The sequence below is a fragment of the Lutra lutra genome, chromosome 4 (genome assembly GCF_902655055.1).
Source record: "Lutra lutra chromosome 4, mLutLut1.2, whole genome shotgun sequence".
NCBI lineage: Eukaryota > Metazoa > Chordata > Mammalia > Carnivora > Mustelidae > Lutra > Lutra lutra.
Window position 1 is genome coordinate 189,868,285 of NC_062281.1, and position 12,193 is coordinate 189,880,477.

The following is a 12,193-nucleotide window of genomic DNA, read 5'->3' on the forward strand; positions in this document are numbered from 1 at the left end:
AACAGACACGGAGACACAATGAGCCATCTGCCATGTAGAGTCTCTGCTGTTGAAAAAAAAAGAAAAAAAAAAAAGTGGAATAGATGGGAATTTTGAAGAGCGAGAAATGATTTTCTACTGAGGATGGCCTAAGGAGGCTTCCCGAAAGGTACATTTGGGTTCGACCTTGAAGAGTAAGGGAGAAAGTCCAGAGAACCTTGTAATTAGTGCTAAGTGTAGGCTTCTGCCAGAGACCTGCTGGGAGCAAACCCGGGCTCCACCCACACCTGCCAACCAGGAGGGAGCAGCCCGGGAAGCCGGGTGCAGCGAGCTCTCCAGATGATTCCCCTGGTGGCTCAAGTCTGAGAACCACTGGGTAAGCAGGGCTGTGCACCCCAGGCCTTTGCTGAGTGCCCCGCAGAGGGCTCACTACTGACCGGAGCTGACCTAAAAACAAGGACTATATGTTAAGTTTCTTAGAGAGATAAGGTGATTCCTTGTCCTTGACTTGGAAATGTGTGTCAGTGTTTTCTGTTTGTTTTATAAAAAGATGGGGAGACCACAGACAGTACTAGCTGAGATCTTTTTAAATGTCCTTCCTTGCCAAAGAAAGAGTTGGCCACCTGATGTCAGCCCCCAAACGTGTTTTTGAAATTTTACTAGTCCCCAAAACCACAAGTCCAGAACTACGGAGCCACGGGATGGAGACAAGAGCCTTGGGGATGTCTGGAGAACAGCTGTAGTTGCGTCCACTGGAGTCTGACGCTGTGGGGAGAGCGCTTGGATCTCCAGGGCCCTGGGAGGATGCGTGAGTGTCCCAAGGGCCTTGTGTCAGTCCAAAAAGCTCGGGGATTCTGAGCCAGGAAGGACTGCTGCTGTGCCCCGGGAGAGGGTGTGGCAGGGTCAGTGGGGTTGGGGGTAGAGAGAGAATTGAGGAGGAGGGCTCTCTGCCCCAGGGCCACACTGCTGCATGTGGCACCTTAGCTTGCCAAAAACATTTTCAACCAAGCAATCCCATGCCTTGGCCAAATTCATTCCCACTCACAGCCTGCCTGGCTGAACACAGTGCCTCAAACACAGGACTCAGGTGTTAACTGCAGAGTCTCCGGTGACAGACACACCCTGCAGTGGTCCCACTGCCATCTCGGCCTCCACAGCAGCCTTGCGCCCACCTCTCCCCTCTCCGGATGGATGAATCACCTGCACGTTAACAGGCTGGGAGAGCTGACCCACTAGACAGTAATGCTTTGCGACTGAATCTTAAATGCACGTGGGTCTGAATTCAGGGAAACGTTTCATTCTGTACCTTGGGTTTCTCCATCCTGATGGCCCATATCCGTTGTGAACGTAACTGGGCTATGTCGTGCTAGCCAGCTACTTCTGACACAACCACTGCCTTTGTTCCTTGTGATCTGAAGCTGAGTGACATACATGGGATCATGGCCCTGGACATCTAGGGACTTTCCTGTCTGCACTTTATTCAGGGCCTTTGTTTTCTTTGGACCGGGAAGCTATGAGCTACTGCTGCTCCACACCATCCCAGAGATCCCATTCACTGCTGCTGTTGAGGCCAAAACTGTGGTTTCACCTCCTCTACAGGAAGGGAAAAGGTGTCACTGATGGTCCTTCTCCTCTGAGGATATATGTGCTGGAGCAGCTTTGTTCAGCCTGCAGGAGGAATGGGATGGGTGGACTTGATCTTCCGCTGCCCCCGCCTTGCAGTGCCCCCGGAATGCCAGGGCCCCAGGCTGGTCTCGGCTGTGCAATCCCTGGAAGAAGGCCAAGACAGCTGACTATGAAGTGCCTGGACCAGCGCCCGGGGCCTCCAGCGCCTACTCAGCCTGTTCTCCAGTGCTGCCGGCTAGGGACGTCATCCCTATTCTCATCAAGCTCACAGTCTAGCTCAGGGGACACACAAGTGAACAGGCAGTCACAGCTCAGAGGTGTAAATGTCCTGATGGAGGAAGTATTGGACTGAACCCAGGCAAGCCTGCAGGACAAAGGGGTTGACTGTATCTTACCCAAATGACCTCGGTCCAGAAACAGCTCCCTATGAGACGTCTCCTAGCAACTCTGCTATTGTCTTGGTTAACCTGCCCTGGAAAAGGAGCTTCAAGTCAAACGAGACACATTGTTGCTGTAAGCCTTGCGGCTTGGGCTACATGATAAACACTAGTGTGTTATTCACCTGATTTTACAGAGAACATGCTTCCCACCTCCAAGTGGAGGCTGCAGAACTGTCAGTCAAAAACATCCCTGTCATGTCCCCAGTAGATTCTCCCAGTCTCCTCTCCCTTCCCTGGCATGCGAAGAACTATGCATATAGGGCAATTAGCATTTAATATTTGGTAATTAGCATGCTTAATTTGATTCAGAGAAGTTCCTTGACATTTTCTAAAAACAGCACGTTCCCGCCCACCCTTCAAAGAGCAAAGCCATTTGTGTAAAAAAAAAAAAAAAAAAAAAGTGTGCCAGTCTTATTTGTTGCTGAATATGCATGTGTTGGCCTCTTCCGGGACGCGGCTGGTAAATTTAGAAACTCGTTTAGAAAAGAACAACTCCTTCTCCAGCAGCCGCAGGGCTCACGGGTCGGAGAATCCAGAGAAAATGGCTAGATCTCCCTAAAGTCAGGGAGCTGTGTTGGTCCTCAAGTACATAAAAACCCTCAGTGCGCCCTGGCGGAGCCACAGACTCCGTTCAAGTCCAGCAAGGAGCCACGTTTAGGGACGCGGCGAGAGATCCATCCTACCCCACCGCCCCGGCGCAACAACGTAACTCTGCGCCGACAGTGCAGCCGCCCGCGCCGGGTTCCGCAGCCCGAAGGCTCAAGTCGGCGGCCCTCTCGTCCCAGCGCTCGGAAAAGTCCGCGCCGGGCACCTCTGCAGCCCTCGGCGCCTCCCGGGGGCTGTACGGGCCTCCCGGCCGGCGCCGTACCCCAGGACGTACCCGGATCCCCTCCGCCGGTCCCACCCCGATCCCCTCCGCCGGTCCCACCCCGATCCCCTCCGCCGGTCCCACCCCGATCCCCTCCGCCGGTCCCGCCCGCCCCGAGCCGGAACCCGGGCCCGGCCGCCCGGCCCCGGCCCCCACGTGGCCCCTCGGAGCGAGCCGCACTACCCTGCTGCCGCCGACGGACGGTCCGTCCCAGCCACTGGGCACCGCGCTCCGCACCGGCAGCCAATGAGCGCGCTCCGACTGCCGGCGGGGGCGGGGCCTCGGGGGTCGCCGCGCGCCCGCGCTCGCGCCTCCATTGGCTGGACTGGGTCCCGCCCCCTACGAATGGGCCCCGCCCCGCAGGCCGCGTTAGGTTGCCGCACGGGCGGCGGGCGGAGCTGGTCCCGTTGTGCTGCGGCTCCGCGCGGCCTGCAGTCCCGGGCCCGCGCCCCGCGCCGCCCGCCCGCCATGGAACCCGGCCCCGACGGCCCCGCCGCCTTCGGCCCCGCTGACATCCACGAGGGCTGGTTCCGCGAGACGTGCAGCCTGTGGCCCGGCCAGGCCCTGTCGCTGCAGGTGGAGCAGCTGCTACACCATCAGCGCTCGCGGTACCAGGATATCCTTGTCTTCCGCAGGTACCACCGCCGGCCCCGGACCCCGAGCGCCTGCGGCGGCCCTCGGCCCAGACCGCGCGCTGCCCGCCGCCCCGGAGCCAGCCGGGACTCTTCCTGCCCCGGTCTCAGCCCGGGGCGCCCCTCTTCCTGCCGGACCCCTGTCGGCGCCCTTTACCTCCGGGCGCCCCCCGGGCCGCCTCTGTCCCCGCCCCTCCCCCTGCAAAACTGTCAGAAGTTCTGAGGAACTAGGCCCGGCCCCTCCCGGGACCCCCTCCCGACCCTGCATCCCGCCTCTCCGGGCAGGGGGCCGGCGTTTCGGGCGGTCCTCTCCGGCGGGGCGGGAGCCGGAGTCTGCGCCGGCCCCACGCGCCGAGCTCCACGTGTCACTCCGGGACACGTCAGAGCCGGGACCCTGAGTCCACCCCCACCCCCAACCCAGCGGGCCTGCCTGCCGGCCCTCGCCACGTGTCACCCCCCAGCACTCACTCCTGGGACCCCTTGGCAGGTTGGGGGAGATTCTTCTCATGGGGGGGGATGGGGGCCCATTGCCCCCACTCCAGGGGACCCAGGTCCCTGACTGTCACTCCCGCCTTCAGTAAGAGCTACGGCAACGTGCTGGTGTTGGACGGCGTCATCCAGTGCACGGAGCGGGACGAGTTCTCCTACCAGGAGATGATAGCCAACCTGCCCCTTTGCAGCCACCCCAACCCTCGCAAGGTACCCCGGCTCCCACCAAGATGCAGCCCCCAGCTTGGAACCGGGAAGCCCCACTCCTCAGTGTCCCGCGGAACAGGGCAGAAGGCCTCAGCTGTGTCCAACTCAGCCCAGGGGCTTCCTAAATGATTGTCAGAAAGTGCTAGCAAGGACTGGGGAAGGAAGTGGGGCCCAGTGGCCCACTTCACAAGGGGTGGGGGCTGCCACAGCCTCTGGGAGCAAAGGGTTCTGGCTGAGGCCTGCTTCATCAGAAGGAGCAGCCCTGGGAGGAGTTTCCAGGAAAAGGGGACACCTCGTGCCAGGTTCCTGGGGCAGGAAAGCATCTCTGAGAGTAGCAAATGAGGTAACGAGGTCTGTCTATGCATCAGAGGAGTTGAGAAACCATCTGTTCGGGTTGTGTTGTGCGAGTGCCTCTGCCCTGTGCGCGCCCAGGCCCCCCGAGTCCTGCTGGAGCCTGTTTGGTGGGGCTGGTGCTCAGGCTTGGGGCTGTGTTTCTGAATAATGCTGCCACTCCTAGGTGCTGATCATCGGGGGTGGGGATGGAGGTGTCCTGCGGGAGGTGTTGAAGCATTCCTCCGTGGAATCTGTGGTCCAGTGTGAGATTGATGAGGTGAGTGCCTGGCTCTGGGTTCGAATCCCCGTTCCGCCCTGAATTGGCTGTGTACCCTTTGGCGCGTCGCTCAGAAGTGCTCAGTGTCTTTGTTCCTCTCAAGAATGTGTTGGAAGGATTCGGTAGGAAAACCAGGTAGCAAAGGGCCTGGCAGGTAGTAGGTGTGCCAAGATGCTGGTTCTTAGACTAAGACTTAGTTTTTCATTCTTAGTTTTTTTTGTTTTTTTTTAAGATTTTTTATTTGTTTATTTGACAGACAGAGATCACAAATAGGCAGAGAGGCAGGCAGAGAGAGAGAGGAGAAAGCAGGCTCCCTGCTGAGCAGAGAGCCCGATGTGGGGCTCGATCCCAGGACCTTGGGATCATGACCTGAGCCTAAGGCAGAGGCTTTAACCCACTGAGCCACCCAGGAGCCGCTCATTCTTAGTTTTAAGACTACGCTGGTTTTAAGTCAAGTCCCAGGGGCATTGCAACTACTTGTGTGTCCACCCTTTTCGTTCAGCACGTTTTTAATGAGCACCTGTTAAGTGGCAGCCAACGCTCTAGGTGCTGGGATAGAGTGGTGAATGGACAGCTCCAGTCCGTGCCCCCTGAATTGATATTCTATCGAGGAGGAGTCCTCAGAGGCACGGTGGGGAGCAGAGTGTGGAAGGAAAAGACAGGCTCAAGAGATTAGAAGTGAAGGCTGGTCGGCACTCGCCTGGAGGAGATGGGTTTCAGCTGAGGCCTGGATGAGAAGCAGCTCGCCATGTGGGGGCAGGGGAAGGCCCTCCTGGCAGAGGCTGAACTCCCCTTCCTCTGACCCAGCAAAAAAGTCACTCAGATGGGACAGTCTGGTCCAGGGACAGAGAACGGGGATAGTGGGAGGCAAGTTCAGGAGGCAGGAGCCAGCCCCCCATGATGGCGGGGGAGGCAGCAGGATACCGGGTCTCCGCAAATTGAATGGCTTGCCCAAGTGACCAGACTATCTAAAGGAGCACTGGCGGGCCCCCAGCCCCCACGTCTCAGCCGGGTCCCTCCTCCTTCCCCAGGATGTCATCCAGGTCTCTAAGAAGTTCCTGCCAGGCATGGCTGTGGGCTACTCTAGCTCCAAGCTGACCCTGCACGTGGGCGACGGTTTCGAGTTCATGAAACAGAACCAGGATGCCTTCGATGTTATCATCACTGACTCCTCAGACCCTATGGGTAAGCAAGGGATGGGCCTTGGGCCTGCTGGCAGCCTCGGTCCAGTGGCTCCAGCCCTCCCTCTGTGCCCACAGCTGATTTGCAGAGTGGAAGACAGTGGGGGTCCAGAGCTCGAGCTGCACCGTTCCCTTCTTGGTCACTCCCTCCCCCACCCCAGACCTGACTCCCCAGAGAAGGGAGAGCACAGTTCTGCCCAAAGTTACAAGGGGATTGGGAGCCTGGAGGAGAGCAGGGCGCTGGCCTTGGCCCACAGAGGCCCCAGCTTCCTCTTCAGTCTCCTCTCCGCTTTTTTTTTTTTTTTAAGATTTTTATTTATTTGTTTGACAGACAGAGATCACAAGCAGGCAGAGAAGCAGGCAGAGAGAGAGGAAGGGAAGCAGGCTCCCTGCTGAGTGGAGAGCCCAACGTGGGGCTCGATCCCAGGACCCTGAGACCATGACCCGAGCTGAAGGCAGAGGCTTTAACCCACTGAGCCACCCAGGCGCCCCTCCTCTCCGCTCTTAATAGGCCAGCATCGGGGCGGGGGATGGGATCTAGTCTCAACCCAAGGCCCAGGGTATAGAGTCCCCTGACACAGTGGCAGTGAGAACCCCTCCCCCAACACCTAGGAACGGGATGGAAACGTGGAGCCCCCTCAGATACTGAGGCAGCAGGTCCCTGCACTCCTCCAAAGCACCCTCTTCGTGGTTGGTTTCTGAGTCCACAGAACGGGGTTCAAATCCTGGCCCTGCCTCCTTGGTGGCTGTGTGGGTCTGTAGTGGGGCAATCGCGGCGCTCACCAGCCCCCAGAGCCCAGAGCCGGGTGGGGAGGTCTCAGCCAGAAGGTGCTCCTTGTCCCCTCCTCTGTAGGCCCTGCAGAGAGTCTCTTCAAGGAGTCCTATTACCAGCTCATGAAGACGGCCCTCAAGGACAACGGCGTCCTCTGCTGCCAGGGTGAGTGGGGTGCGGGGGGGACTTGCGGCAGGGAGGGCCGGAGGGGCAGCCCTGCGCTGTGGGCCAGGAGCAGGCCTGCCGCTGGGGCTGATGCCCCCCTACTGCCCCCCCCCCCCCCCCCCCCCCCCCCCCCGCGCAGGCGAGTGTCAGTGGCTGCACCTGGACCTCATCAAGCAGATGCGGCAGTTCTGCAAGTCGCTCTTCCCCGTGGTGGCCTACGCCTACTGCACCATCCCTACCTACCCCAGCGGCCAGATAGGCTTCATGCTGTGCAGCAAAAATCCCGTGAGCTGCGAGCCCTCCCGCGGTGGGGGCCCAGGGCGGGGGTGAGGGGCGGGTGTAGGGGTTGGGGCAGTGTTGCGGGCGGCCCCGAGAGCACTTCCCTGATGCCTGCGCCCCCGGCCCCAGAGCACCGACTTCCGGAAGCCCGTGCAGCAGCTGACGCAGAAGCAGGTGGAGCAGATGCAGCTGAAGTACTACAACTCGGACGTGCACCAGGCCGCCTTCGTCCTGCCCGAGTTCGCGCGCAAGGTGAGCCGCCTGCTGGCCGGGGAAGGGCGGGGGACTCGCGGGCCTCCCGAGGGCGCGCCTGAGCCCCGGCGGGACCCAGCGTCCTCCTGAGCAGGCCTTCTGTCCTACCAGGCCCTGAACGATGTGAGCTGAGCCCAGGCGCTGCCACTGCCGCCCAGGACCTCAGGCCGGGGAGCCCCCGGGGCGCCTGGGCGCAGCAAGCCCTGGACGAGACCCCCCCGCCCCGCCGGTGTGCCCACCAAGCAAGTGTTACAGGCCCCAGAATGCTGCCCGGGCTGCCCCGCCGGGCGGACTGTCTGTCTCTCTGTCGGCATGGCGTCCGGCCTCCAAGCCTCTACCAGCTGTGTACAGCACCTTCTCCACCTTCTGTCGCCCTCACTCACCAAACACGTGTATTTATAACAAATTCCGAACCATGTGTCCCTAGACCTTGAATGGACCCAGGCAGGTGCCCCAGCAGCTCTTGTGGGGCGCTCCCGTGTATGGGGCTCAGCCTCCAGGTGTCTGTCACGTGTGGTGAACAGGAAGACCTGGCCCTCCTGTGTCACCTGGGACTGGCCCCCTGGCCTCTGGTACTAGGGGGCACCACAGTTACCAGACCGGACCCAAGTCTGTCCAGAGACACTACCGTGGTCAGTCCTTCACCAGGCCCCACAGAGGGCAGAGGTGACAGACCCCCGGGGCCAGGGCTGTGGGGTTGAGAAGATCATGGTGGGGCCGCCCTGGGACTTTGCTGTCTCCAGAACGAAGGTCACTCACAGGGTTGTCTGGGCCACTCCCAAGGCAGTGGGTAGGTACACGGTTGGGGTCCAGTTGTTGGGCCTGTTTAAGCATATCAGGTGCCCTGACTCAGGATTCAGACTTAGGTTCGAATCCCACCTGCCAACCCAGGAGCGTGCTCTGGTGAATTCCCAGAAGTACCCCCCCCCCCAAAGTGTCAAGAGGTTGAGAAAGCAGGTGTGGGTGGCCTTCCCAGGAGTCTGTGGGTGCAGGACTGTCCCCTCTCCAAGGTCCTGAATCTCCCTCCTCTTCCCCAGGCACCTCGCCCTTCCCATCAGCCAGGACTGAGGCCCTCCTAGGAGGAGAGTAGCCACATAATGGGGTGCAGATTGGGGGGAGGGGTGCCTCCAGCCCACTCCTGTCTCAGGATCTGCAGGAAAGGGCCCTGCTCTTTGGAAAAGCTGACCTCACCAACCTTTCTTTACCCTGGGCAGAAGCATGGCCAGAGGATGGGTTGACCTGGAAGACCTGGCAGGAAGGGGACAAGGGAGTGGCTCTGGCAGGGAGGTTGGGCACCAGAACACCCCCGACCTGCACCTGCCATGGGCAGCTACCTTGGACCTGGCAGTTTCTGGCGGGGCTGAAACCACAGTCATCATAGGGGAGGGGAACAAGCCTCTAGCTGCACAGCCAACTTCTAGAAAGACTTCAGAGAGGACACTTGCCCTCTCTGGGCTCCACGCACCCCCATCCCCTTTGAACATGTGATCACAAGCTAACTTTGCCATCCCACCACCCCCTAACGCTAGAACAATCTTAAAACCAGGCCTCGTGGTGGACATTGTTTGCCCAGGTCTCCCTACTCCCAGCAAGGCCAAGTGGGGACATGACGTGAGCCACAAGGCAGAGTGTCTGTTAAAGGAAGGTGACAGTGGCTAATTATGAAGGTCTGACCCAACCCAGGTCTCCTTCCTTAAACCCTGCAGCTGCCCATGAGGAAGGTGCTTTAACTGCACGAGAAAGGTAGATGACCTGCCCAAGGCCACACACCTAGTAAGCACACGGAGGACACCAGGCAACTGGCCTTCGGAGAGCCACTCCACTCTATTTGACCTGCCCTGTGTGCCTCCTCTGCATCCCAGCGCACCCCAGCAGGGACATCCCCAGATGTTCACTCTCCTCTCCTAGCTCATCTTACCAAACTCCAGGAAGGTCCATCCCCAGGGTGACCCTGGAAGGCTGCTGGAAGGGGCTCTGGATCTGGGTCTGAATCTCAACTCCATCCCCTGTTGGCTCAGTGGCATGAATGTTCAGCCCCCCGGCTCACTTGCCCTGTTGGCAAAGTCATTAAGGGCAACGTTCCTCACCTGGGACAGGCTCGGCTAAGAAGCGTGGGTCATGCAGTGCTTGCGGAACTCGTGGGAATCAGGACTGCCCGTCGGGTCAGAGGAAGGGGAGAGGGGGCCCCAAATTGTAGAAAGAGTTGGGGTCCTTGGGGAATCAAGAATGCCCGACCTGCACATTGAAGTTGTCTGCAATGGAAGTCCTTCCACTTCCCCAGCTTTTGGTAGAGCCTCCTTGAAGGGGTGCACGTGAAGGACTAGCACTGGACCCCACATCTAGACAGATGGGATGGGAGACAGGGACTGATGGCCCAAAGCAGAAGCAGGACATTCGGTGCAGACGAGGCCCGAGCCCTGAGGTCCCAGAAACCCCGAGAGGGCCATGAACAGGCCCCACCTGTGGCATCGAGGATAAAATTGATCCTGTCTAGAACTTTTTGGGTTTTGTTGTTATTTTAAGTAAACTTTATGCTCAATATGGGGCTCGAACTCACAACCCCAAAATCAAGAGTCACATTCTCTGCTGACCCGGCAGCCAGGCCCCCTCCCCACTGCCGCCATCTAGTTTTGAAGTTTAGTAATTTATCAAAACTAAGCCTGCCCAGATTTAAGGACTCCAGTATTTGCAAGAGGATCATTGGAAGGAAAACGGTGGCCCTCCCCGGCCACTTGGCTTTCAGCAGGGCGAGCCACAAGGACCACTCCCAGCAGATGGTTCTGGTATTTACCTGCACGTCAGTATCCTGTCTTACTGCCTTCCAGCTCGTTGGTTTCAGTCATCATCCGATGACTTTCCACTAAGGAAGCTACGGATTTAGTTCTTTCCTTCCCTGACCCAACCACACCCTCAACAACCAAACGATCACCTCGGTCAGCACCATGTCCCATGTTGGCGCCATCACAGCTCACGAAACACGGCTCTCGGCTGGGACGGGAGACTGAGTCCATCTCCCAAGCTGCTGCTGCTTGCTCCTGGAGGTGTTTCGCATTTGCTTAATCATTAATAAATTCATCACCAGTTTAGCCAAGAAGTTTTTACCAATTCTTGAAGATTTGGTAAAAGATTTTTTTTTTTTTTTAAAGATCTTTGGACTCAATATATGTCCTGAGGATCTGGACAGAATGCTGATCAGCCTTTTTGGCCATGAGGTCCTAGTATCTGCTCCATTATGATTTATAGTTAGTTCACGATCACATTGAATGGAATTTTCACTAACAGGAAATACTGATATACGTAATATGCATTTCTCCTTTATAATTTATACCAGAAAGTAACTAAGACTCTCATTTAAGAAAAAAAACTACAGAAAAAGTTTTTTTCAATCTCTAAACCCTACAGGTGTTGTGTCCTGAGATTTCTGACTACCCCCATCAGAACTCTATCGGAAGTCCTGTTTCTTGGACTCCAAACCTTCCTGTTTCTTGGTTTACTCCCTTGTCTGGGTGAAGTGTTTTCTATAGCAGCTTTCTGAGGAAGGGGACAAGAGACACAAAGTTTTAAGACTCTGACAGCCATGAAATGTCTTTGTTCCACCTTCGTGCTTGATTGATGGGTATAGAGCACGGATGGGAGCTAGAATTCTATGTTGGAAATCATCTTCCTTTAGCATTTTGAGATTTGCCCTTTTCCATTTGTGTCAATGGTCTACTGCTGTGCTGAAGATTAGCCCAAACATAGCAGAGTGATGTCTTTTCTGTGGGTCAGGATTTGGGGAGTGACTTAGCGAGCTGGTCCAGCCTGGAGTCATTCGTAAAGTTGGAGTAAAGCTGCCAGCCACGGCCACAGTCACCTGACCTTAACTGGGAAGCTAGAGGGTCAGCTTCCCAGACGGTTCCCCACGTGACCAGCAAATGACAGCAGTGGTGGCTAGGAGACCTCCATTCTTCCCCACGTGGACCTCTCCATAGGGACACTGAGTGTCCTCACAACGTGGTGACTGGCTTCCCAGAGCAACGGATCCCGAACAGAGCCAGATGGAAGGTCAGGGTCTTCTAGGGCCGAACTCCAGAGTAACACACTGCTTCAGCCATAATCTGCCCCCAAGGCTTGCTCCATTTGGGAGGGGCGAGGACACCAAAGCAGGAATCTTTTTTTTTTTTAAGATTATTTATTTATTTATTTGACAGAGGGAGAGAGAGATCACAAGTAGACAGAGAAGCAGGCAGAGAGAAAGGGGGAAGCAGGCTCCCGCTGAGCAGAGAGCCCGATGCAGGGCTCGATCCCAGGACCCTGAGATCAGGACCTGAGCCGAAGGCAGAGGCTTAACCCACTGAGCCACCCAGGCGCCCCCAAAGCAGGAGCCTTTGAAGGCCATCTCGGTTGGACGCTGGCTGCTAGCTTCCAGTGTTGTTTTGGGAGATCTAGAGTAATTCTTTCCCTGATATTTTGTATGTAATTTGTTGTTTCCTCTCTCCTTCTCTCTCAATGTGTAGAAAGTCATTTTTCTCTCTAGCCTTTTGAGGTGTCACACATAAAGTTTAGTCAACAAACTCATGTTTTTCTGTTTGGGGACATTTCTTTGCATTTCTTTTCTTTATAATTTCCTCTCCTCTCTTTCCTTTATTTCCGTCTGGAATTCCTCTTATTCAGCCTGTGACATACGGTACAAATCTGTTAATGTTCTCATCGT

The 12,193-nt window shown here is 57.2% G+C and overlaps 1 protein-coding gene across 1 annotated transcript; it reads left to right on the forward strand.

Annotated features, from left to right (window-relative positions):
- The first annotated feature begins 3,288 nt into the window (after positions 1-3,288).
- Positions 3,289-7,913, forward strand: SRM (spermidine synthase). Its single transcript, XM_047727576.1, has 8 exons — positions 3,289-3,548; positions 4,124-4,244; positions 4,759-4,851; positions 5,883-6,036; positions 6,886-6,969; positions 7,109-7,254; positions 7,378-7,500; positions 7,612-7,913. The coding sequence occupies exons 1-8, from the start codon at positions 3,382-3,384 to the stop codon at positions 7,630-7,632; spliced, it is 909 nt and encodes a 302-aa protein (XP_047583532.1). The 5' UTR covers positions 3,289-3,381; the 3' UTR covers positions 7,633-7,913.
- The last annotated feature ends 4,280 nt before the right edge of the window (positions 7,914-12,193 follow it).

What these genes read in the sequence shown, in the direction of transcription:
- SRM (XM_047727576.1), top strand. Translation starts at nt 3,382, where the DNA reads ATGGAACCCGGCCCCGACGGCCCCGCCGCCTTCGGCCCCGCTGACATC. An exon ending in GATATCCTTGTCTTCCGCAG is followed by an intron (nt 3,549 to 4,123) that starts GTACCACCGCCG and finishes TCCCGCCTTCAG; the next exon opens with TAAGAGCTACGGCAACGTGC. An exon ending in CGGCGTCCTCTGCTGCCAGG is followed by an intron (nt 6,970 to 7,108) that starts GTGAGTGGGGTG and finishes CCCCCCGCGCAG; the next exon opens with GCGAGTGTCAGTGGCTGCAC.